This window comes from Hyla sarda, chromosome 6 (genome assembly GCF_029499605.1).
Source record: "Hyla sarda isolate aHylSar1 chromosome 6, aHylSar1.hap1, whole genome shotgun sequence".
Lineage (NCBI taxonomy): Eukaryota > Metazoa > Chordata > Amphibia > Anura > Hylidae > Hyla > Hyla sarda.
Window position 1 is genome coordinate 48,835,359 of NC_079194.1, and position 24,777 is coordinate 48,860,135.

The 24,777-nt window shown below is 47.5% G+C and overlaps 1 protein-coding gene across 2 annotated transcripts in view; it reads left to right on the forward strand.

The window, feature by feature from the left end:
• Positions 1-24,777, forward strand: part of TPR (translocated promoter region, nuclear basket protein) — a 100,706-nt gene that overhangs the window by 67,302 nt on the left and 8,627 nt on the right. For both annotated transcript variants that reach the window (XM_056523635.1, XM_056523636.1), the window contains exons 39-41: positions 2,412-2,489; positions 11,955-12,152; positions 12,257-12,391. In XM_056523635.1, the coding sequence (XP_056379610.1) occupies positions 2,412-2,489; positions 11,955-12,152; positions 12,257-12,391 (411 nt within the window). The remainder of the gene's footprint in view (positions 1-2,411; positions 2,490-11,954; positions 12,153-12,256; positions 12,392-24,777) is intronic.

Genomic DNA, 24,777 nt, shown 5'->3' on the forward strand with positions numbered 1-24,777 from the left:
TTGCAGCTTCCTTTAAGCTATTGCGTTAATACAAATATGCACCTTTAATTCCATGGACGTCTTTGCAAGAAATATTTTTCTTAAAATTTTTGTAATGCGTTTCGCTTTCGTTCTTAATGTGGCTCTGAATAATTTTTTTAATAAAAATAAATAAATAACCCAAGTGAAATCAGATTTGAGCATTCAAGAGAAGTCTGAAGGCTGAGCCATTAGGTATTGTTACTGAACGGCACTGAGCAGCTTGCAATGTATTGGAATATCTGCATGCTGCAGAAGGGTTAAATTCTTTTTAGCAAAATTGTAGGTGTGTGTTTTTTTATAAGGGAAACTGTCATCAGTATCCACCTGCATTAACCTGTTACTACAAGCTTGTGATGCGGAAGACACTGAAGAAAATCATACTCTCATTCCTCCGATCCTCTGTTATGCCTATTTTTTGTTTTACACAAATTGGCAGGCTTGGTGCACTCTGATGTGGAGCCTCAGTCCAGCCCAGCGTATTGAATATTCATTATCCTCCTCCAGTCTACTGCACGTGTGCCGCTTTAGAAGGAGGATAATGAATATACATAAGCTGGGCCAGACTGAGGATGAAGCAGGCTTGATGTCGGCATGCACCCGGATCTTGGGAACTCCCCAAGTGCACCGAGGCTGCTAATTTGCTTAACCTCCCTGGCGGTATGATTCTGTCTGGAAATTTGTACCAAAAGCGGTACAATTTTTTTACCTGAATTTCACATCTCCCTTCGTCCATTTCACATCTCCCCTGTCACATTCCCCCTCCCTTGTCACATCCCCCGAAACATTCTCCCCCCTCCTTGTCACATTCTCCCCCCTCCTTGTCACATTCTCCCCCCTCCTTGTCACATTCTTCCCCCTTGTCACATTCCCCCCCTTGTCACATTCTCCCCCTTCATGTTACATTCCCCTCCCCCTGTCACATCCCCCCCCCCTTGTCACATCCCCCCCTTCATGTCACATTCCCCCCCTGTCACATTCCCCCCCTGTCACATTCCCCCCCCTGTCACATTCCCCCCCTGTCACATTCCCCCCCCTGTCACATTCCCCCCCTGTCACATTCCCCCCCTGTCACATTCCCCCCCCGTCACATTCCCCCCCCTGTCACATTCCCCCCCCCTGTCACATTCCCCCCCCTGTCACATTCCCCCCCCTGTCACATTCCCCCCCCCCTGTCACATTCCCCCCCCCTGTCACATTCCCCCCCCCTGTCACATTCCCCCCCCCTGTCACATTCCCCCCCCCCTGTCACATTTCCCCCCCCCCGTCACATTCCCCCCCCCCCCGTCACATTCCCCCCCCCCCCTGTCACATTCCCCCCCCCCCCCCCTTCATGTCACATTCCCCCCCCCCCCTTCATGTCACATTCCCCCCCCCCCCTTCATGTCACATTCCCCCCCCCCCCTTCATGTCACATTCCCCCCCCCCCCCTTCATGTCACATTCCCCCCTTTGTGACATTCATCCCCCCTTGTCACCTTGTTCTGCAGCAGGATACACTGGGTTTGCCGGGCAGATTTCAAACCTAGTGTATTTGCTGCAGAACAAGTCCTTTCCCCTTCAGCCAATCACAGGCTTTACACCACTGCGGCCTGTGATTGGCTGAAAAGTGAAAGGTCCTAGAAGATGAATAGTGAAGAGAGGACACCCCGGACCGCACGGAGGGGAACAACATCTTCAGGGACCGGGATTAGGTGAGCAAAAGTTTTTTTTTTTTATTTTACTACTTCTTTCTTTTACACTTAGCTCAGTGTTTTTCTAACAGGGGGCCTCCAGCTGTTGTGAAACTACTACTCCCAGCATGCCCGGACAGCCTTTGGTAGGGAAACACTGACTTTTAGTATTTTTCTTTACCTGCTCTGGCTGCCCCCGCAATGGGAGCCGACCAGAGCAGATAATCGCATGTTTTCCCGGGGGCCGCATCGCTATATCGCATTGCTTTTGTGATATATCGTGCAGCCCGGCCGGGAACTCTGTAATTCTACCCCGAGTGTGACTCGGGGTTACCGATCCTGGCAGGGAAAATTAACCCCGAGTCACGCTCGGGATTACCGCTCAGGAGGTTAAAACAAAAACTGACATAACTGCGACCAGCGGCACAGAGTGAGGAATGGTAAGTATGATTTTAATCCGTTTCTCCTATACCAACAGGTTATTGTGGGTGATACTGATGACAGATTACCTTTTAAACATAATACATGCAGTACCATAAATAGGTTATAATCTGAGCTTTATAGCTTTTAGCTTAATATCCCTTCCCCTACATGCAAAAAAGCCCCTCCTTCCATCTGTCCTCTAAGTTTTCACCGCTTCAGGCATCCTGTACCCTATGCATTAAGCCATGTAAAGTGCATCCCCAGAGAGTTAATGTGTGTTTTGGGTTTTGTATTTAAGGAGGAGGTTTTGGCAGAAGATGCTGCTGAGGCGGAGGCCCACTCATTTGATCAAGAATCCCAGGATACGCTTACACAGGTAATGAGCTCGTTTTGTCAGTTTTCTCTCTAAACCAGTATTACTCAGTCGGTTCCATTGGGGGACACAGAAACCGTGAGTATATGCTCTTGCCACTAGGAGGTGCTGACATTACATAGAAAAGTCTGCCCCTCCTGGCAGGATATACCCCGCCTACTGACCCTGAGCTAATCAGTTTTAGCTTAGTGTCAGTAGGAGGCAGACACAGGTCTGGAGTTCTCCAGACCTGATCTTCTTTTTTTTATTTTATAGTTATGGCCTGTTTTTTTTTTTTTTTTTTTTAGGTTCTTTTCTCCTTTTTATTTTCCTGTTTTTAGGTGGGGGTTCAGGAGCATGACGCTACCTGTTCCCCCATATTCAGCTAAGGGGCACGGGGCATAGAGTATTCACCGTTAACCCCTTCCTGCCAGCGCCTGGGGTTGCACCTTGGGTCCAGGTCCTATCTTCCCTGCTTGTTCTGCTGTCTCAGCCTGACGTGATGCAGGTGACTATAACTGGCTGAATACTCCTTAGGTAAGTATAGCGGTGTACAGGGTGAGTATATCCCTCCCCCTTCCTCTCCCTTTTCACTCTCCCACCACCATTCATTTTCTAGTATCTTTACTGGGGAGCCCCTTATCCCTGGGGTCTCCTGTGGGGGGGAATTTTATTTTTAGAGTGTGAGGTGTTTTCTTACAGTGCTGGGTCTCCGGTGATTACGGGTCGGAGGCATCCTCTGGTTCGGACTGCTAGCTCATCCTCTGGTTCAGACTGCTAGCTCATCCTCTCTTCTCTTGCTCCGTGGACATATTGTTGCAGCTGCTCCTGGTCTCCTCAGCGCCGGCATCAGGGAATCTCTGACCCCAGACAGGCAACCTCTGCCCTTGTCACCTACTATGCTTGTGTGGGCTGCAAAACTAAACTGCCCGATGGTTCCAGTGAGTCCACCTGTTCCGCCTTCTCCTCCAAGGGTGCCATGCCGTCTTTCGGTATCTCAAGATGTTTCCCTGGAATGCGTGGGGAAATGTTTCCGAACTGGCTAGGGTCTCCGAATTAGTGGCTTCTGCCATGGAGAGGTCTTCCCTATGTACTTTTCCCAGGGAGTCTCATTCTCCTGACCCTCTATTCCAATGCCCTTGCAAGTGCTCCAAGGTGATTGTCTCTGGCTCTTCTCCAGAGTCGCGTACTCGGGATACACTCTTCCCGTAGGTCTCGCTCCCCTTCCCCAGCTCGCCGGCAGCGCCCCTGCTCCAGGGGCCATTCTCCGGGTAATCATCCCAGGTCTCCGACTCCTCATTCCAGGTCTCACACTCCTCAGTCTAGGGCTAACCCCGCAGGTTGCCACTCTCCAGGGGAAGTAGCAGATGAAGGGTCGGAATCCGCCTCTGATCATGAGGACCACTCTGCAGTGTCTGAAATGGTGGATGGCTTGGTGTCAGCCATCAGGGACACTTTTCATCTAGAGGACCCAAGAACTTCAGATCCTGATCCGGAAGGTTTTTTCCGCCACTCTCTGCATTCTCCCAAGTCTTTCAGTTCTCATGCGGAATTTGACGCCTTGTTGGGCGCGGCTTGGAAGCATCCGGACACACTATTCCAGGGAACAAAGAAGATTCGAGCTCAGTTTCCCTTTTCTCCGAATCTGGTTTCCAAGTGGACAGTGCCACCTACAGTTGATCCTACAGTCTCTCTCCTGTCCAAATCTACTACTCTGCCTCTAGCAGGTGCAGCATCACTTAAAGGGGTACTCCGGTGGAAAACTTTTTTTTTTAATCGACTGGTGCCTGAAAGTTAAACAATTTTGTAAATGACTTCTATTGAAAAATCTTAATCCTTCCAGTTCTTATTAGCTGCTGAATTCTACAGAGGAAATTCTTTTCTTTTTGGAACACGGAGCTCTCTGCTGACATCACAAGCACAATGCTCTCTGCTGACATCTCTGTCCATTTTAGGAACTGTCCAGAGCAGCATATGTTTGCTATGGGGATTTTCTCCTACTATGGACAGATGTCAGCAGAGAGCTCTGTGTTCCGAAAAGAATTTCCTCTGTACAAATCACTTTTCTGGCAAGAGTTGACTTTAAAAAAAAAAAAAAGTTTTTCACCGGAGTACCCCTTGAAGGATCCTGCGGAATAAAAGATCGAGAACTTGGCAAAATTTGCCTTTGAAGTGGCAGGTTTGTCCCTGCTTCCCACCTTTGCATCCACTTGGGTGGCCAAGGCTGTTTCGGTTTGGGCTTCTCAACTATGCCAGGGCATCCTGTTGGTGTCTCCCCCGGAGGTCTTGGCAGATATTGCTCGCCAGCTCTCAGGCGGGTGACTTTCTCTGCTTAGCAGTCTTGGAGTTTGTTCGTTGCACGACATTTGCTTCAGGGAATTTGTTTGCCATTCGCCGCTCCATGTGGCTGAAGGTGGTAGGATGCAGATGCTGCTTCGAAGAAATCTCGAACAGTTACCCTTCTCCGGTTCCTGGCTCTTTGGGAAGAGTCTAAGTGAAATTATTTCCGAAGCTACGGGTGGTAAGAGTTCTCTGCTGCCACAGAACAAGCCTTGTCACTTTGATCCCCGTCGGATGGGGACTTCCTTTAGGTACATCGGGTTGCCCTCCCAAGCAGGCGCACTCCTAATCTTGGAAAGCCCCTGTGTTCAAGTCACTCTCCAGGGGAAGTAGCAGATGAAGGGTCGGAATCCACCTCTGATCATGAGGACCACTCTGCAGTGTCTGAAATGGTGGATGGATTTGTGTCAGCCATCAGGGACACTTTTCATCTAGAGGGCCCAAGAACTTCGGATCCTGATCCGGAAGGTTTTTTTCCGCCACTCTCGGCATTCTCCCAAGTCTTTCAGTTCTCATGCGGAATTTGACGCCTTATTGGACGTGGCATGGAAGCATCCGGACAAACTATTCCAGGGAACCAAGAGGATTCGAGCTCAGTTTCCCTTTTCTCCGGATCTGGTTTCCAAGTAGACAGTGCCATCTACAGTTGATCCTCCAGTCTCTCTCCTGTCTTCCTGAAGAGGCGCCCCCACCCTCATCTTCTTCTCGGGTGGGAGGTTGTCGGTCTCTTTTCTGGAACGTTTGGTTGGCTCAGGTTCAGGACTCCTGGGTACGGGATGTCATTTCAGATGGTTATCGGATAGAATTTGCTTCCATCCCCAGGGATAGTTTCTTCCGATCCCATCCTTCTCGATCCCCTTCTTTGGCAGCGGCTTTTCAGGTCGCTTTAAGTACACTCCTTTCTCAGGGAGTGATGGTGCCAGTCCCGCCAGGGGAGCGTTTTTCAGGGTCCTACCCCTTTGTCTTTCCCAAGAAGAAGGGCTCTGTCCATCCCATTCTGGACCTCCAGTTACTCAACCGCCATTTGCGGTTCCGTTACTTTCACATGGAGTCCCTTCCCTCCGTAATGGCTTCCATGGACCAGGGGGAGTTTGTCATCGGTGGACATACGGGACGTCTATCTCCACATCCCTATTTTCCCTGCTCATCAGCGTTTCCTCTGTTTCGCTATCCCTGGGGACCATTTCCAATTCGTGGCCCTTCCTTTTTACTTAGCTACGGCTCCCAGGGTTTTCACAAAGGTGATAGCGGCACTGATTGCCATTCTTTGGAGCCGTGGGATCTCGGTTCTCCCCTACCTAAACGACCTTTTGATCAAAGCCCCGTCCTGGTCCAAAAGTCTGGAGAACCTTCATCTCGTGTTAGACTCTGTCTGCCTTCGGTTGGGTGATCAACAGAGAAAAGTCTCACCTGTCCCCCTCCCAGTCTCTGATATATTTGGGTCTCCTTTTCGACATGGCAGCCGCCCATGTCAGTCTCCTGTTGGACAAACTGCGCTCGCCTACGGCGCCCCTCTCTGATTCCAATTCCTTTCTGCATGGAGGTACTGGGCCTGGATGGTGGCTGCCATGGAGGCGGTTCCCTTTGCCTAGTTTCACTATCGCCCCTTCCAGCTGGCCATATTGGCCAGGTGGGACAAGTCAGTTATCTCTGAATCAATGGATTATTTTGCCCAAACGTAATTGGTTAATCAGTATACATAGTTTAGGAGGGCACATGGAATACAGAAGTATTAGGCGGTACATGTACAAAATACAATCGAAGTATATACAGTAATAATCCCAAAGGGAGTGCAGTGAAAGTGCACAAACAAAAACTTACTAGGGGCGGCGCTGGATGTAGGAAACCCATGTGGAGAGGACGCCATCGGCACCATAATGTGAAGGCACATACTGTATTGGGCCAGAGTCAGGAGGAACGGAGTACGGGAGGAACCGGAAGTTAGGTTGCGCATGCGCAGTGATGCTGGCAAACAAGTGGGCATATTGGCTGAATAGTGCGCATCCTCAGTGCTGGGGAATGATGCTGGGGCATCACCACCACACAATCGCCCCCAGGGGCCACAGAGTGGTCCCAGTCCTGACTTCCACACACTCATACGGTCACCTGGGGAAAAGTGTGGCTATGGCAAGACAAAGTAAATTGGCATAAGCATAACCAGGAAAGATAAAGGGCATAGCATCACCAACTTGTTAGACTAAATGTATGGCCAGTGTGAGTGTGCTGAGACAGTAGGCGGTAAGGTAGTCGGTAGAGATGAGCGAACTTACAGTAAATTCAATTCGTCACTAACTTCTCGGCTCGGCAGTTGATGACTTTTCCTGCATAAATTAGTTCAGCTTTCAGGTGCTCCGATGGGCTGGAAAAGGTGGATACAGTCCTAGGTGACTCTTTCCTAGGAATGTATCCACCTTTTCCAGCCCACCGGAGCACCTGAAGGCTGAACTAATTTATGCAGGATAAGTCATCAACTGCCAAGCCGAGAAGTTTGTGACGAATCGAATTTACTGTAAGTTCGCTCATGTCTAGTAGTGGGTAGTGCATCCCGTTCCCTCCGTGAATTGGGAAAATGGGTGAAAGGAAGAGTTTCCATATAGGGTGGGAATTCCAGCGCAGTCTCTAGAGGAAGGGAAAGAGGATAAAATACACATATAGGTTAAGGTTCAACCTATCTAGACTAGGAACAATCTACCGCTGACTATAGAATTGGGATCAAGTGAGATTATATGGAACAGTAAAATCCACATTAAGATTATGTGGACGTAAATGATTAAATTTGTGAATCCACATTAATTCTCGTTTCAAGAGCAAAAGAGTGATCTCCGCCCCTTTTGGGTGGAGGGATGTGGTCAATGAAAACAAAATTCAGATCCCACTCGGAGTGTCCGGCCTCCATAAAATGCTTGGAGATCGGTAAGTCCGCTCTGGAGTTGCGAATTGTGTACCTATGTTGGTTCATCCTAACTTTAAATTCACCTGTGGTTTCTCACACATATAGGAGTTGGCATGGGCAGAGAAGGATGTACGGTTTATCACGAATCTAGAGGAGCATGTTAGGTAGTGTTTAATAGGGAATTGTTGACCAGTATTTAGGTGTGTAAAGTGAGTGCCCTTGATCATACGGGGGCAGTTTATGCAATTGCAGCGGGCATAGGATCCCTTAGCTGGCACTGTCAGGTAGCGTTGTGATGAAGATGGTTTGGTGGATATATCGGACATGACATCAGGGGAGAGGATTGGAACTCATGGATGGCAGGAAAGGATAGGCCAATGTTTGCGCATAATATTGGCAATGGCAGGAAATTGGTCATTGTTAGCTCTGTAGAAGGTCTGGAATGATGGATCAGGGAGTTAATCCATAGCCATAACCCGGGAGTGGCAAGAGGATACTAGTTTTTTGGGGTATCCTCTTTGGATGAAGTTAGTTACCGTTTTGTCCAGTGTGGGGGTGACTTGTTCATCAACACTGACTATCCTACGAGCATGCATCATCTGACTGAGGGGTAGTGACTTAAGCATAGGGCATGGGTGGTTGCTGGCATAATGAAGGGTCGAGTTGCAGTCAGTGGGTTTAGTATAGAGTGGTGTGAAGTTTGTCAGAAATTATAACATTGGTGTCAAGAAATTGTACTAAATCAGGAGAAGCGTGTAACGTGAATTGGATATGTTCCGTAATTATATATATATATATATATATATATATATATATATATATATAATTTATAAATATTCCAACAAACAATGGCGCAGCACTCCACGGTAGCACAAGCACAAAATGTGCGTTTATTCACCACGTTTCCAACAACATTTCAGCTCAACACTAAAGCCTTTTTCAAGCATGGTGACAATCCTCAAATAAGGGTTTTATCTACCCAATCATGTGATACATCCAACAAAACCATTTAAGATCAATAAAGTGCAAAACTATCATAAAATTACATTAAAGTGCAAAAAAGTGTGCATATATGAGTACTCACAAGTTCATACAGTGCAGAGTTGATTAAAAGTGACTTCATAAGAAAGGGCTTGAAATACAGTGCTCGTACATAATTAGATTCAAAACATCATTAGTATCAGCTGTAATAAATCATATCAATGTATGGCCACAGGAGAAAACTCACCAGCTCTGTAACTGTTATGGCGTCGCTGGCTTGTACTACCATTCCTGCGCCAGATTCCAACACCCTCGATCACGTCACCTAATCATGTGAGCAGTAATGGTCACATGATTCGCTTCCTAGGATACCACCGACTATCTCCGGCTGTCAGCGGCATCCTTAGCATTCTATAATTACGTATCTCACTCCACAATCTATATGCTTAATAAATGGAGGAGATAATAACGAAATATAAAGACACTGGCAATCTAAACGGTGGGTATCAGCAGGACATACAATACCTTCGTGAAAATATAACAATACCTCATTTAGTTCTATCAAAAATACAATTAGTATACGTATGCAAATAATCAATGGTTACTTAAGGATAAACCAAAACATATATAAAGTGTATAAACAAATAAATAAAAAAACTCCCTTATTCTATATGTGAATAATCTAAACACCAGTTTGTTCTCAATATATTTGTGTGTGTATGATCATATATATATATATATATATATAAAAATTTTGTTTTAGCAAGTCAAATTTATAAGTGATGACAAAAAAAGGGGAAATAGGCACGTGAGTACAGTGCTATTATCCAAAAAGATAGTCACCGACTACAACTGCTAATGGGAACTAAACACAAACAAAATAGTAAGAAAAAAAAAACCCAAATAAAATAGAAAATAAACAAAAAGATGAATATATAAAAAAATTTTAAATTAAGAAATTAAATATAAAACTTAAATAAAAAAATATAATTTATAGGACGATGGTTACACTACTCCATACAGAGAAATATCTCCCCCCTAGCAGAAAAGTAACCATGTATCCATGGAAACCGCAAATGACCCGTGTCATATATCCCCAAAAATATATTATTGTGTGTAGTGAAGAAAAAAGCTATAAACATCAACATTTACCTGCCACATAAAAAAAATCTCATGTCCAAACTTACACCATATATGTTGCCACAGTCACACAAGGATTACTTGAGTATTCATAAATATGCACACTTTTTTGAACTTTATATTGCACTTTAATGTAATTTTTATGATAATTTAGCACTTTGTTAAATGGGTTTTATTGGATGTATCACATGATTGGGTATATAAACCCCTTATTTGATAATTGTCACCATGCTTGAAAAAGGCTCTAGTGTTGAGCTGAAAGGTTGCTGGAAACATGTGGTGTATAAACACCCATTTTTTTTTCTTGAGCTACCGTGGAGTGCTGCGCCATTTTTGCTGGACTGTCTGAATAGTTCGTGATCGGGCCTTGGGCACTCGGCACCCGTGACTTTTCTAAGGAGTGCTGCAACTAATCTGGTATTTTTATTATATATTAAAATAATATATAAAATGTTGGCACCCCTGAAATTTTTCAAAAAAATGAAGTATTTCTCACAGAAAAGGGTTGCAGGAACACATGTTTTACTATACACACGTCTATTCTCTTTGTGTGTATTGGAACTAAAAAAAAAAAAGGGAGGGAAAAAAGCTAATTGGACATAATGTCACACCAAACTCTGAAAATGGTCTGGACAAAATTATTGGCACCCTTAACTTAATATTTGGTTGCGCACCCTTTGGAAAAAATTACTGAAATCGGTGGCTTCCTATAACCATCAATAAGCTTCTTACACCTCTCAGCCGGATGTTGGACCACTATACCTTTGTAAACTGCTCCAGGTCTCTCTTATTGGAAGGTGCCTTTTCCAAACAGCAATTTTAAGATCTCTCCACAGGTGTTCAATGGGATTTAGATCTGGACTCCTTGCTGGCCACTTCAGAACTCTCCAGCACTTTGTTGCCATCCATTTCTGGGTGCTTTGACATATGTTTGGGGGCATTGTCCTGAGGGAGACACAAGATCTCGGACACAAACCCAGCTTTCTTACACTGGGCTGTACAGTGCGACCCAAAATCTGTTGGTAATCCTCAAATTTCATGATGTCTTGCACACGTTTAAGGCACCCAGTGCCAGAGGCAGCAAAACCCCAAAACATCATTGAACCTCCACCATATTTCACTGTAGGTTCTGTGTTCTTTTCTTTGTAGGCCTCATTCCATTTTCGGTAAGCAGTAGAATGATGTGCTTTACCAAAAAGCTCTAGCTTGGTCTCATCTGTCCACAAGATGTTTTCCCAGAAGGATTTTGGCTTCATTTTGGCAAAATGTAGTCTTGCTTTTTTGTCTGTCAGCAGTGGGGTCCTCCTGGTTCTCCTGCCATAGCGTTTCGTTTCATTTAAATGTGGTCAGATAGTTCGCACTGACACTGATGTTCCCTGAGCCTGCAGGACAGCTTGAATATCTTTGGAACTTGTTTGGGGCTGCTTATCCACCGTCCAGACTATCCTGTGTTGACACCTTTCATCAATTTTTCTCTTCCGTCTACGCCCAGGAAGACTAGCTACAGTGCCGTGGGTTGCAAACTTCCTGATAATGTTGCGCACTGTGGACAAAGGCAAATCTAGATCTCTGGAGATGGACTTGTAACCTTGAGATTGTTGATATTTTCCACAATTTTGATTCTCAAGCCCTCAGTTCTCTTCTCTCCTTTGTATCTGCTTTCAGGTGTGATTTTTATATTGCCCACACCTGTTACTTGTCCCAGGTGAGCTTAAAGAAGCATCACATGCTTGAAACAATCTGATTTTTCCACAATTTTGAAGGGGTGCCAATCATTTTGTCCAGCCCATTTTTGGAGTTTGGTGACATTATGTCCAATTAGGTTTTTTTCCTCCCTTTTCTTGGTTTATTTCCAACACACACAAAGTAAATAAACATGTGTATAGCAAAACATGTGTTACTACAATCCTTTTCTGTGAGAAATACTTCATTTTCTTGAAAAATTTCAAAGGTGCCAACATTTACGGCCATGACTGTGTGTGTGTTTGTGTGTGTGTATATGTATATATATATATATATATATATATATATATATATATATATATATATATATATATATTAATTTTCAATTATTTTATGATTTTTTTTTTTTTTTAGTATTTTTGTCTAAATCTATTTTCATTTTTTTGGGGTAGTCTGCTAGTTTGGAATACCCGCAGATTCATGACAGCGAGGAGTCCTTACCAACCATTGCTGATAATACAACACAGATAGCTGATGCAACCCAAACCGTACAGTCCTCCCAGGACTCTGCAACTAAACGTGATGATATAATAGTCATAGAAAGTGACGAAGAGGAGGAGGAAGAGGATGAAAATGAAGGGGACCAGGAGGTAAGTGTAGCCATTTCTGCCGGTTTATGATTTCAGGGATATAAAGGGTTTATTTTATTTTTTATTTTTTTTCTAATGCGTGTTTTGTTAACACTGTTCCCTAGGATATGCAAGGATATGAAGAAGATGAGGAGGAGGATGAAGATGATGATGGCGGGATGGGTGAAGAGGGGGATGAGAGTAATGGTGAAGATGGCAGCGCTGACGGCAATGACAACTATGAAGGAGAAGATGCTGCCGTATGTAGCACTTAGTTTATATGTATTTAGAGAAGATACAAAAGGATGGTAAAATAAACTGCTTCACTTCACCCTGTCCCAGATTTACGAATGTTGCTTAATTCTAAGACCAGTGTTTCTCAACCAGTGTGTCTCCAGCTGTTGCATATCTACAACTCCCAGCATGCACGGACAGCCGAAGGCATACCTAGACTAGATAGTCTAAGATTTATCACAGTTATTCAGGGGGTTTCCTAAATTTGTGAATCTGTGAACTGTCTAGTTGATCACCTATTGACTTTACAACCTACTGTTAGGCTATGTTCTCATGGTGGAATATCCCGGCGCAATCCGATGGAAAAATCAGCTTGGAAATTCTGCTATGTAAGGGTAACCTTGTGGTGAATGGAACTTCCACAGCGGAAATGTCAATTCTTTTTTTGCAGAATTTTGTGGCAGTCCTGTTATCATTGACTTTGAATTCCACCTGGGATCTGTGTTGAGTATATTCTGCATATATTTAACACAAATTCCACAAAACGGCAAAAAACATGCCCTTATAATGCCTTTTTGTGCACAGGGTTACATGCAAGCCACACCCCCTTTCCAATAAGCTATACCCTTTTGTTAAGCAAGGCACAAGTGTCTGAAACACATAACATGGCACTTGTCATGTAAGCCAGTTTTAAATTATTATTTTTTTTTTTTCAAATATGCCACAGTTCTTGCACATTTGCAATAAGTGTTTCTCAGTTGCCACAGTTGGGAACACAGAGACCATGGGTGTATGCTGCTGTCACTAGGAGGCGGACACTAGGCAAAAAAAAGTCTGCTCCTCCAAGCAGGATATACATAGGCACAGAGCTAATCAGTTTTAGCTTAGTGTCAGTAGGAGGCAGAAATAGGTCTGGAGCTCTCCAGACCTGGTCTTTTCTCTTTTTATTATTTTCTAGCTAGGGATGTCTAGATAGGTTTTCTTTCCTTTATTGGTTTTCTAGTGGGGCGACAGGAGCATGGCATGGATTTCCCATATGTGATGAAGCGGCACTGTGCATTTAGTATGGGCCGTTAACCCCTTCTTGCCAATGGTCAGCGTCTGGCAGTAGCACCCGGTGTCCGGGTCCCCCACTTGCCCCTGCCTGCCTTGCTATGGCAGCTTGGCATGATGCAGCGTGGCCATAAGCTGGCTGAAGTATGAGGTGTCCATGGGTGAGTATGTACTACATTCTCTCTCCCTCCTTATGCTCATCTGGGGGTCCCATTATCATGTGGGCCCAGTCCTCAGCCGCCATTACACGTGGCTGTGCTGGGCCGGACGCCTCATGGCCACAGTTGTTTATATAACTATAAGGACCCCCCACCCTTGATTGCTGCTTATATTGTGGCCAGGCTTAGCAGCTGGCCATGGGTCTCCGGTCTCATGCGGGGCGGTGCAACAGTGGGGTTAGGACCGGCCGCACTATTCTCTTTTCCCTGGCCAAGCCCCAGAAGCAGCTGCTGGAAGCCGCATCCTTTTTTTTTTCCTGTTAGCCGGCGCCCCGATCATGTGGCCAGACGGCATTGCAGCCCGCGGGCGTTCTGTAAATTTAGTCCCAGGCTTTATAATTGTTAGCCAATCTTACGGCAGCTCACGGGGGCATGGTTTATGTAGGTATCAATAAAAAGTACAGATGGCGGCGCAAAAAATTAGCCCTCATACCGCCCTATATACGAGGAAATGAAAGTTATAGGTGGTCAAAATAGGGCAATTTTAGATAACTGATTCTGTACAAAAAGTTTTAATTTCTCTATCGGCTCCATTGGGGGACACAGACTCTGGGGTATATGCTGCTGTCTCTAGGAGGTTGACACTATGGTAACCAAAAAGTCTGCTCCTCCCAGCAGGATATACCCGCCTCCAGGCCACTGAGCAATTCAGTTTTTGCTTAGTGTCTTAAGGAGGTGGACATGGTCTGGTTTTCTCCAGACCAAGTCTCATATTTTTTTATTTTATTAGGTTTAGGGAATGTGTGTGTTCTTTATTCCTTTTTTATTTCTGTTTTCAGGTGGGGACTCAGGAACGCAATGTTCACTGTTTCCCCATTGCGAGAGGTGGCAGGCATCTTGGATGTACTGTTAACCCCCTCTCGCCAACGGTCAGTGCTTGGGGTTGTACCTCATGGGTCCAGGTCCCCCTACCTCCCTGTTTGCCTCGCTATGAGCTTTGCTTGCCGCAGGTGAAAATGCTGACTGAAGACTACAGTCTGAAGATTTCTTTAGGTAAGTTCTTTAGCATAGGCGAGTATCTTTTTTTTTATCCCTAGGTCTTGCAACAGCTGGAGACCCTTTGTTTTTTGGCCCTATTCTACAGAGGCTGGGACTGGCCAGGGGATACTTATTCCCTGCAGGGGAAGTGTTTTTTATTATATGGGGGGCAGTTGAGCTATGGGGCAGTGTTTGTATGTATGGGCACTTTATTAGAAGCGTGTGTTTTACTGTACAGGCTGTGCGGGCAGCTTGCGCCTTTCTTTTTACTTTCACTTTCGGCGGCTGCCGACGGCACTTCGCCTGCTCCATTCCCGGGCGCACAGGACTCGCTACAGGTGGCGTGTGCGCTCGGGGTTCGTTAGCTCCACCCAACTGGCTGCATAAGCTCCTCAGCAGCGCGAAAAGGGCCACCAATCAGCGCTGTGCGCGCGTTGGGGCCGTGCAGGGGCCAATCACAGAGCTCTTTGCCCTGTCCCGGCCTCTTCCTCCTATTGGCCGGCGTCTTTTCTCTCTCCCTCAGCACTGTGCAGAGTTCTCCTCACAGCAGCTGCCTCGGAACACAGACTCTGGGTGAGACTGTTCATTTTTTTGGCTATGTCCGTGCCCAGAACTGTTCCTCCCTCTAAGCAGATTCCGGGAGTATTAGTTACCCATTACGCTTGTAAAAGCTGCTCTGTAAAAATGTCAGGTTCTGCTGAACCCACTTGTTCTGCCTGCTCCACTGCTCCCCCAGACCCCCCTGCTATTTCGAACCCAGGTGCCCCTTCAGACCTGGTGGTTTCGGCCACCCCTCCAGCCTGGGTTTCCTCCCTCTCCCAGTCTATATCCGACTTGGCACAGGTCTCCCGTTCTGTGGTGACTGCCTTGGAGAGGTCTACCCTTCACCGGCCCTCTAGAAGGTCCCATTCCCCTTCTCCCTACGCTTCGCATAAGCGTAATAGGGTGTCTCGTCTGACTCTTCCCAGGAGTCTACTGGTAGGCACGGGCGTTCCTCTCGCAGGTCTCGCCCGACCACTTCTTCAGGCCACATGCGTCACTCTTCTAGACGACGTTCCCGTGGTCGCCGCTCTGGCTCTCCTGAACCTCGTACTAGGTTGGAGTCTCCCTCTTCCAGGGCCGCCTCCACTCGTTCGCGCTCTCCTGGAGAGCTAGCGGTCGAGGGTTCCGATTCGGCATCCGATTCGGAGGACCGTTCGGACTCAGTGGACACGGTGAACTCATTGGTTATGGCCATAAGAGACACCTTTAACCTAGAGTACCCAGGAACTTCTGACGCAGCTCCAGAAGTATCCTTTCATCGTGCCCAACCGGCACCCAAGGTGTTCAGCTCTCACGCTGAATTTGAGGCCATTCTAGAATCTGCCTGGAAGCACCCTGAGAAGTTGTTTCAGGGACTGAAGAGAGTCCACGCGCGATATCCTTTCGCCAAGGACCTTGTTTCCAAGGTGACTTCCTCTCCGTCGGTGGATCCTCCCATTTCCCGCCTCTCTAAAGCTACTACTTCAAGGGTCCTGCAGACAAAAAGGTTGAGTTGTTAGCAAAGTACAGTGGTCCCTCAACATACGATGGTAATTCGTTCCAAACGATCCATCGTTTGTTGAATCCATCGTATGTTGAGGGATCAGTGCAATGTAAAGTATAGTAAGTTATTCTCACCTGTCCCGCCGCTCCGGACCTAGTCCTCACGGCTCCCGATGCTGTCCCAGGGGCACCCGGTGCTGTCCCGCTCCTCCGGTGTCGTCTTCGGGATCCTCTGGCTTCTTCCGCATCTTTTGCAAGGTCCGGGCCTCGCTTTCTGGTGACGTTATTACGCTGCTGCACCGGCATGGCGTGCGTAGTGGCGTAATAACGACGCCGGAAAGCGAGGCCCGGACCCTGGAGAAGATACAGAAGACGCCAGGGGATCGCGAAGTGGACCCGGAGCAGCGGGGATAGGTAAGCGAACCTATCCGGGATGCTTAAACTGCTATCCGACAGCAGCTTAAGCATTTTGCGCTGTCGGATAGCCATTAATGCAATGGCCCGACATATAAAAGCATCGTATGTCGATGCTGACATCGACATGCGATGGCCTCAGAGAGGCCATCGTATGTCGATTTTATCATATGTCGGGGCCATCGCATATCGGGGGGTTAATGTATGCCTTTGAAGCAGCGGGTTCTTCCCTGCTCCCTGCCTTCGCCTCCACCTGGGTGTCTAAGGCCCTCTCGGGTTGTCAGTCCCAACTCCGTCAGGGCATTCTTTCGGGTTCTCCCCCGGAAGAACTGTCTGCTCTGGCCCTCCAATGTTCCAAAGTTGGAGATTTCCTGTGTTCTGCTTCCAAGCACTCAGCTCGCTGCGCTGCCTATGCCACCGGTAATCTAGTGGCCCTCCGTTGTTCCGTTTGGCTTAAAACCTGGAACGTGGAAACTGCATCTAAGAGGTCTCTCACAGAGATTCCTTTTACTGGTTCCAGTCTTTTTGGCAAGTGCCTGGATAAGATTATCTCTGAGGTGACGGGGGGCAAGAGCTCTTTATTACCTCCAAAACAAATCTAGCACTTCTTTCCGTAGGAAGTCTTCTTTCTTTCGGTCCTTTCGGACGTCTGGCCCCTCTAAAGGGTCCAACCAGGTGCCTCCACGGGACAAGAAGGTTCCCTTTTTCAAGGCCCGTCCCTCGTGGAAGTCTGACACCAACCGTCCTGACCGTTTTGCGGCCAAAGTGGGCAACCGCAAATCCACTTCTGCATGAAGGGACGCCCCCGCCCGCAGCTTTTTCTCGGGTGGGAGGTCGTCTCTTGCTTTTTCAAGACGTTTGGACCACGCACATTCAGGACTCCTGGGTCAGGGACGTGGTGTCCAACGGATACTGGATAGAATTTGCTCAGTGATACCCTACTTGGACGACCTTCTCATCAGAGCCCAGGCTCTGGAGAATGTGAGCCTCACTCTTCAGACCTTATGTCACTTCGGGTGGATGGTCAACAGAGACAAGTCAGTTCTCTCCCCCACCCAGTCTCTGGTCTTCTTGGTGCTTCAGTTCAACTCTGCCTCGGCTCGGATTCGACTTCCACCGGACAAACGTCTGGCCCTCTTGACTGGAGTCCGCTCCCTCCGGACACCATCCCCGGTCTCCATCCGTACTTGCATGGAAGTCCTGGGTCGGATGGTGGCAGCCATGTAGGTCGTACCCTTTGCCCAGTTTCATTACCGTCTTCTTCAGCTGGTGATTCTTGCACGATGGGACAGGTCCCCTCTCTCTCGATCGCAAGATTGTTCTCCCGCTCCGGACTCGGTGGTCTCTGCGCTGGTGACTCCGCTCCCCTCTCCTTCTTCTTCAGGGGCATTCGTTCCTCCACAAGCAGGTGGTCTCAACGGACGACAGCCTGTCGGGCTGGGGGGGTGTTTTCAGGGATCTGACGGTTCAGGGCCTGTGGCCTCCCCAAGAAGCCCTTCTTTCCATAAACATTCTGGAACTGAGGGTGATTTATCTTTGTCTGAAGCATTGGGAGTCGCTGCTTCTGGGTCACCCTGTCCGTGTCCAGTCGGAAAACGCCACAGCTGTGGCATAAATCAATCGGCAGGGCGGCACTCGCAGCTCAGCGGCCATGTCCGAGGTGTCAAAGATCCTCCTCTGGGCGGAACAAGTGGTTCCAGCCATTTCGGCGATTCACATTCCGGCAGTTCTCAATTGGGAAGCGGATTGCCTCAGTCGGTCCTCAGCCGACCCCGGAGAGTGGTCTCTTCTTCCGGAGGTGTTCGCACAGATCTGCGACCTCTTGGGGATCCCGGACGTGGATCTCTTCGCGTCTCGACACAACCGGAAAGTTCCGAAGTTTGTGTCAAAGTCCAGGGACCCCCTGGCTCTAGCCGCGGATGCCTTAGTAATTCCGTGGTCAGGCTTTGTCCTGCCCTACCTGTTACCTCCTCTCCCTCTCCTTCCCAGGGTTCTTGGGAAGCTCAAGGTGGAAGGAGTCCCCGCCATTCTGGTGGCTCTAGACTGGCCTCAAAGGGCATTCTACGCTGACGTGGTCTGGCTTCTGGACGACGTTCCGTTCCGCCTTCCTCTTCGTCCAGACCTACTGTCACAGGATCCCCTTTGCCACCCCAATTTACAGTCGCTGCATTTGACGGTGTGGCGGTTGAGACCGCGGTTCTAAGGGCCCGCGGCTTCTCTTCCCAGGTAATTCGCACCATGCTTAGGGCTTGCAAGTCCTCCTCTGCGAAAAGTTACCACCGTTCCTGGCGGTCTTACTTTCGTTGGTGCAAAGCTCAATCTTTTTCTCCAATTACCTTTTCCTTGCCCCGTCTCCTTTCCTTTTTACAGTCAGGGTTGGAACTAGGGCTGGCTCTGTTCCCTTAAGGGTCAGGTTTCGGCCCTTTCTATTCTTTTTCAGCATCCTCTGGCTTCCAATTCTCATGTCCGGACCTTCCTCCAAGGAGTGGCACATGCAGCCCCTCCTTACCGGTCCCTTTCTCCCCCTTGGGACTTGAACTTAGTTCTAGGCGCTCTCCAGGGCGCACCCTTTGAGCACCTTAGGGAGGTTCCCCTACGCCTCCTTTCCTGGAAAGTGGCTTTTCTTATAGCTATTGCCTTCATTAGGAGAGTTTCTGAACTGGCAGTTCTCTCCTGCCGTTCCCCTTTTCTGATAATTCATCAGGACAAAGTTGTTTTCCGACCAGATCCGTCTTTCTTGCCTAAAGTCGTTTCGGCCTTTCATCTCAACGAGGACATCATCCTTTTGTCCCACTCCTTCTCATCCCAGGGAGCACCTGCTTCACAAATTGAATGTGGTTCGAGCGGTTCGGACTTATCTTTCCGTCACCTCTTCCTTTCGTCAGTGCGATTCTTTTTTTCGTCCTTACGGAAGGCCGTCGGAAGGGACAGCCTGCTTCTAAGGCCACCGTTTCTCAGTGGATCCGATGTGCTATTTCGGAAGCTTAACGCTGCAAGGGGAGGACCCCACCTTTTAGAGTTTTGGCTCATCCCACCCGCTCTGTGGGAGCATCCTGGGCTCTCCGAAACAAGGCTTTGGCCTCGCAGATCTGTAAAGTGGCCACTTGGTCGTCTTTGCACACTGTTTCGAAACTCTATCAGGTTCATACCTTCGCATCGGCTGATGCTAGTCTGGGCCGTAAGGTGTTGCAGGTGGTGGTGGTACAGCCGACTGCCTGACCTTTTTATTCTCTGCCCACCCAAGGGACGGCTTTGGTACGTCCCAGAGTCTGTGTCCCCCAATGGAGCCGATAGAGAAAAGGAGATTTTTTAGACTTACCATAAAATCTCTTTCTCGAAGGATCCTTTGGGGGACACGGCTCCCGCCCCTTTTCTGGGGTTCCTTTTCGGTTCTGTCCGAGGGAGTGTTCAGTTTTTGTTTCTTCTGGTTCTAGGACATTTCATGTTTTTTTTTCCCTTTGACCTGTCGGTCTCCTCCTATTGCTCTGAGACTAAATGAATTGCTCAGTGTCCTGGAGGCAGGTATATCCTGCTGGGAGTAGCCGACTTTTTGGTTACCATAGTGTCAACCTCCTAGAGACGGCAGCATATACCCAGAGTCTGTGTCCCCCCCCCAATGGATCCTTTGAGAAAGAGATTTTACGGTAAGGCTAAAAAATCTTTTATATTTTTGTACCGCTTAAAAAAAAAAAAGGATCTAGCCATGGGTATCATTTTAATCATTTTGACCCACAGAATAATGAAAACATGTCATTTTTTCCGTAAAGTGTACAGTGTGAAAACGAAACCCTCCAAAATGTGCAAAATTGGGGTTTTCATTGAAATTTCCTCCCTAAAAAAATTTTTGGGGTTCGCTATACATTTTATGATAAAAAGAGGTTTCATTACAAAGTACAATTGGTCACGCAAAAAAACAAGACCTTATATGGGTCTGTAGATGGAAATATAAGAGTTGTGGATTTAAGAAGGCGAGGAGGAAAAAACTAAAACACTAAAATAAAATTGGCTTGGTCATTAAGGTTAAAATGGGCTTGGTCCTTAAGGGGTTAAAGTACAAATAAATAATAAAATTTAAATAAATGAATGAGAGAAATATGGATAGCAATATGGATATTGGAACGATATAGTGAAGTTTAGCTGTACCCTGTGCAAGGATGATGCAAATTTGTGCAGCGTTCCATATTTCTATGTCCCCTATCTGGGGATCATATCTTAAATAGATTTTTTGAAGAACTGGGCTGAATTCGAAGCCTGCTTCCATTGCCTTATGCATTGCCCGCTATTGCAGCATCTTCAGGTACAGTGCTCCAATTCTCCTTGACTCAGCTTTGATCATGAGTGACTTGCCGTAGGGGTAATTAATTCTGACTGTCCCTTTCTACAATTTGAAGTGCTTGGCTTTGGGTCCGGGTGTTTGTGGCACATTACCTTCAGGACTGTACCAATTTGATTTCACTGCCCGCGGACCCAGAGTCCACACTATGTGCTTTCTAGCCCCTCTTTCCTGAGCATCTGCTTCATGCCTTGGTCTGTTTTCCACAGCAACCTGTTGGTCAGCTTCACAGGGGTATAGGATTTTTACAGAGGTACAAACTTAGGGACACTGCCATTACATCCCTTGGGGAACACAAAGTAACCATGCGTCTACCTGCCCGTTTTTCTCCATCGGTCACCCATACAGATTTGCAGCTGAAACTCCCATCACTCCACTGCCTGTGCGAGGTAGCTGGAAGGGGTGCCCCGGCCTGTGCAACAGGCTCTTTGTAGCTTCCATGGGGGTAATGTAAAATGACCCTCTAGAACACCCATGAAGATCGTGTCATCTGCCGCAGCTGCAGTTCCAGTACTCCACTGCGAGTGAGAGTTGACTGATGTGCAATGGACCCTCTACATCTCCTGCGGGGAGCGTGATGCCTGCCGCATTTGTGGCTCCAATTTCGGTACCTCACTATATGTGTGGGTAGACAGAGGTAGCATGGACCCATTACAGTTCCCCGCTATGAGTGGGAGTTGTCCACTGACTGTGTCCCGGCAGGTGCAATGTACCTTCTACAGCGGCAGCGGACATTTTTCTGCTGCAATGGATGGTGTACCTTTTGCTTTGCAGCGTTCTCTATCTGCTATTGTTCCGGCCTTACCCCCCCCCCCCTTTTTTTTCTGGATGGGGTACTGACAATCCTGGCATGGTTCCTAGTCTGGTCACCCCAGCTTTCAGGTTGCGCTCTCTCCCTTTGGGTGGGTCTTACATAGGAGTTGTCCTGGCACCTCTGCTCTTCTCTCCAGCAGTCTCTCTGCTTGGGGTGTCGTAAGTCCTTCCTCCTGTGGCTCTTCTGTTTCAGGCTGCCTTTGGCTCCCCGAGGTTCCACGACAGTGCTGGTTACGGCATGTCCATCCTCCTGCTTGGTGACTGTCAGTTGTTCTGTGCTTGGATGATGGTCTTGGTGGGTGACCTCCAGCGCCCAGACTGTGCCTTCTGTTCCAGTGCCTTCTTGCTTCGGCTGGACTGACACCTCAACTGGTCCCCCTCTGTCTCCCTCTCTGTCCCTTGGTTTTTCTGTGATGTTTCCTCCCGGAGTCATCTGGTCAGTCCTGACTAGAGATGAGCGAATTTACAGTAAATTTGATTCATCACGAACTTCTCGGCTCGGCAGTTGATTTATCCTGCATAAATTAGTTCAGCTTTCAGGTGTTCCGGTGGGCTGGAAAAGAGTCTTCTAGGACTGTATCCACCTTTTCCAGCCCACGGGAGCACCTGAAAGCTGAACTAATTTATGCAGGATAAGCCATCAACTGCCGAGCCGAGAAGTTCGTGACAAATCGAATTTACTGTAAATTCGCTCATCTCTAGTTCTGACCATTGGGATCCAGTGCTTGTTCAGACTTGTCTGTCCTTTTGTGTCAGTGAGGGCTGGGCGGCGCAGTACTTCCAGTGATAGCGTGGCCTGTTACTCTGCTCGCTGTTCTCTTCTAGGGTATTGGTCTCCTTACCTTGTGTTTCCGGACTCGTTCGGGACCATCTCCCTCATGATTCTAACTTTTCAGGGCCTTCTTGATTTGGGCTTACTTCCAGGTGAATGTTACATGTCTTGTTCTCCGGGATGGTTTTCCATGGAGGGGGTTTTGTCTTTGGCCTTGGCAGGGTTCCTGTCCCATTTTAGTTTTTTTCCACCATTCCTGCCAGTGGTGGTCTCCCTCCGCCTCTCCTACTCCTGTCTCAGCTTGGGGCACGTCACCTGAGGTGTTTTTGTTCCACCTTGGGTTTGCTCAATATCAGCTGGTGTGGGAGCAAGCTCAGAGGTCCCTCAACTTAATCCAGGATCTGGCAACCTCTGGTTCCTGGGGCAGCTCCACCGGTGTTGCAGGACAGCTCTTGCTTCCTCAACGGCCAGTTTGCGTCCCTTCGCCTCCCTCCGGAGCTGTGCATACCTCGATGGCCGAAGGCCTTTCAGTCTTCCTGGTTACCCCTGTCTGGCCAGTACGCGCTTCCTGGGCAGGCATGGCCCTTCTCGTCGTGCACTTTTCCCCACCCTCCGGCATACTCTTTCTGGGCCTTGCAGTCGGGTGGTCGGCAATGTGGTCCACGCCCTGGCCTTCTGCCTGGCCGGCTCGTCCTTACGCTCAAGTCTGGACGTGGCTCTTGTGTTGTATTTCTCTTCCTCCTTTTCCAGCAGATTCTAGTTTCTGCCTTCTGAGTTGTAGACTTCTTGCTGGGCATGCTCAGCTGTTTCTTTCTGATCGCTCTACTTCCACAGCCTACCTCCTCCCGTTGAGGCTGGCCTCCTCGCAGGGCTTTCCCTTGAGCCTCTCCAGCCCTTTTCTCTTATGGCAGCTGGCGTTTCCTCGCTATGTTGGTCCTTGCTTGGACATATCTCTGAATGGGGTTCTCTCTTCCACGTTTTGGCTAGGCTTTGATGGTCCTACGTCTTGTGGTTATTTTTTTTTCGTCTGAGGTAGATTCCGCTCTCCTGCCAGAACGTAGTTTGGCCCAGCAGGTCTCCAGGGCAACCCTTTCTCGTCGCATTTGGTCAACTGTGGGATCCCAGTCTCTGCACGGTTCCCTCCTTCGAGTCCAAGCTCACCCCTCATGTTTTGCAGGGGCTTCCAGGTGGTTGGCTTCTGGATTCTGGTTTCTTCTGGACCTCGTCCACATTCCTCTGCAGATGGATTTATACAGTGTCTCTGGACTTGCCTTCCTTTCTCTGGCATTTGTTTTTCCCATGGGCTGTGTTCCCCAATGAGACGACCAAAAAAAAAAAAAAATTTGTACTCACCGTAAAATCTTTCTCGTAGCTTTCATTGGGGAACACAGCACCCACCCATTTACGGTTTCTGTGTTGGGTTGTTTGATGCCTGTTGTTATATTCTGGTGTCCTTCGGACTTTTCACCTTTGTTGTTTGGCTTCTCCTAATGCTTTGTGACACAACTGCTCAGCTCTGCGCCAGTGGGTGGGTATATCCTGCTGGGAGGAGCAGACTTCTTTTTGCCTAGTGGCAGCCTCCTAGTGGCAGCAGCATATACTCCTGGTCTCTGTGTTCCCCAATGAGGGCTACGAGAGAGATTTTACGGTGAGTACAAAAAAAATATAGTCAAACAGCTATCATTTAAAAAAAAATATTTTAGTTTTTGCACCTTTTTAATGACAAGTTATTATATTTTGGTTCCCATACTTACACACAATGGGGTAATTTATCACAGTTTTTTTTTATGTAGGTTGTAGCATAAAATGGTCACAAATTTTTAAGCAATTATAATTTGTGCAAACATTTCAGACACTTACTGTGTTTTGCACAAAAATATTTGACTTGTCTACGTCTGTTTATGGTGATGTTTCAGTTCTGTGAAACATAATAAACTCCCCCAAGTTATAGGTGTTTATTTTTTTTAAGCCTTCTCCACCCAAAAAGTTAATTAAAAAGAAATTACTCCAAACAGTGCGGCTACACAGCTTTAGTTTTTATGGCCTTTTATTGCGCCAAAAAGTGTGAAGGTGTGAAAATAAGTTTCCCCTAGAAGTAGCAAAGTTTCAAGTTCATAATGGCCCTGATTTACTAAGAGTGGAGTGTAGGTTTTAATTCCCTACAGTTTACTAAGGTTTCCCTACATTTTTCTTTTTTTAAACATACTCTGATCTGTCTGATTTTTCGCAGCTGAAATCCACCTCATTTTCTGGGGAAACCTTAGTAAATATGTTGGGTTTTTGTTAATGTCGGGAAACATGCCCTCT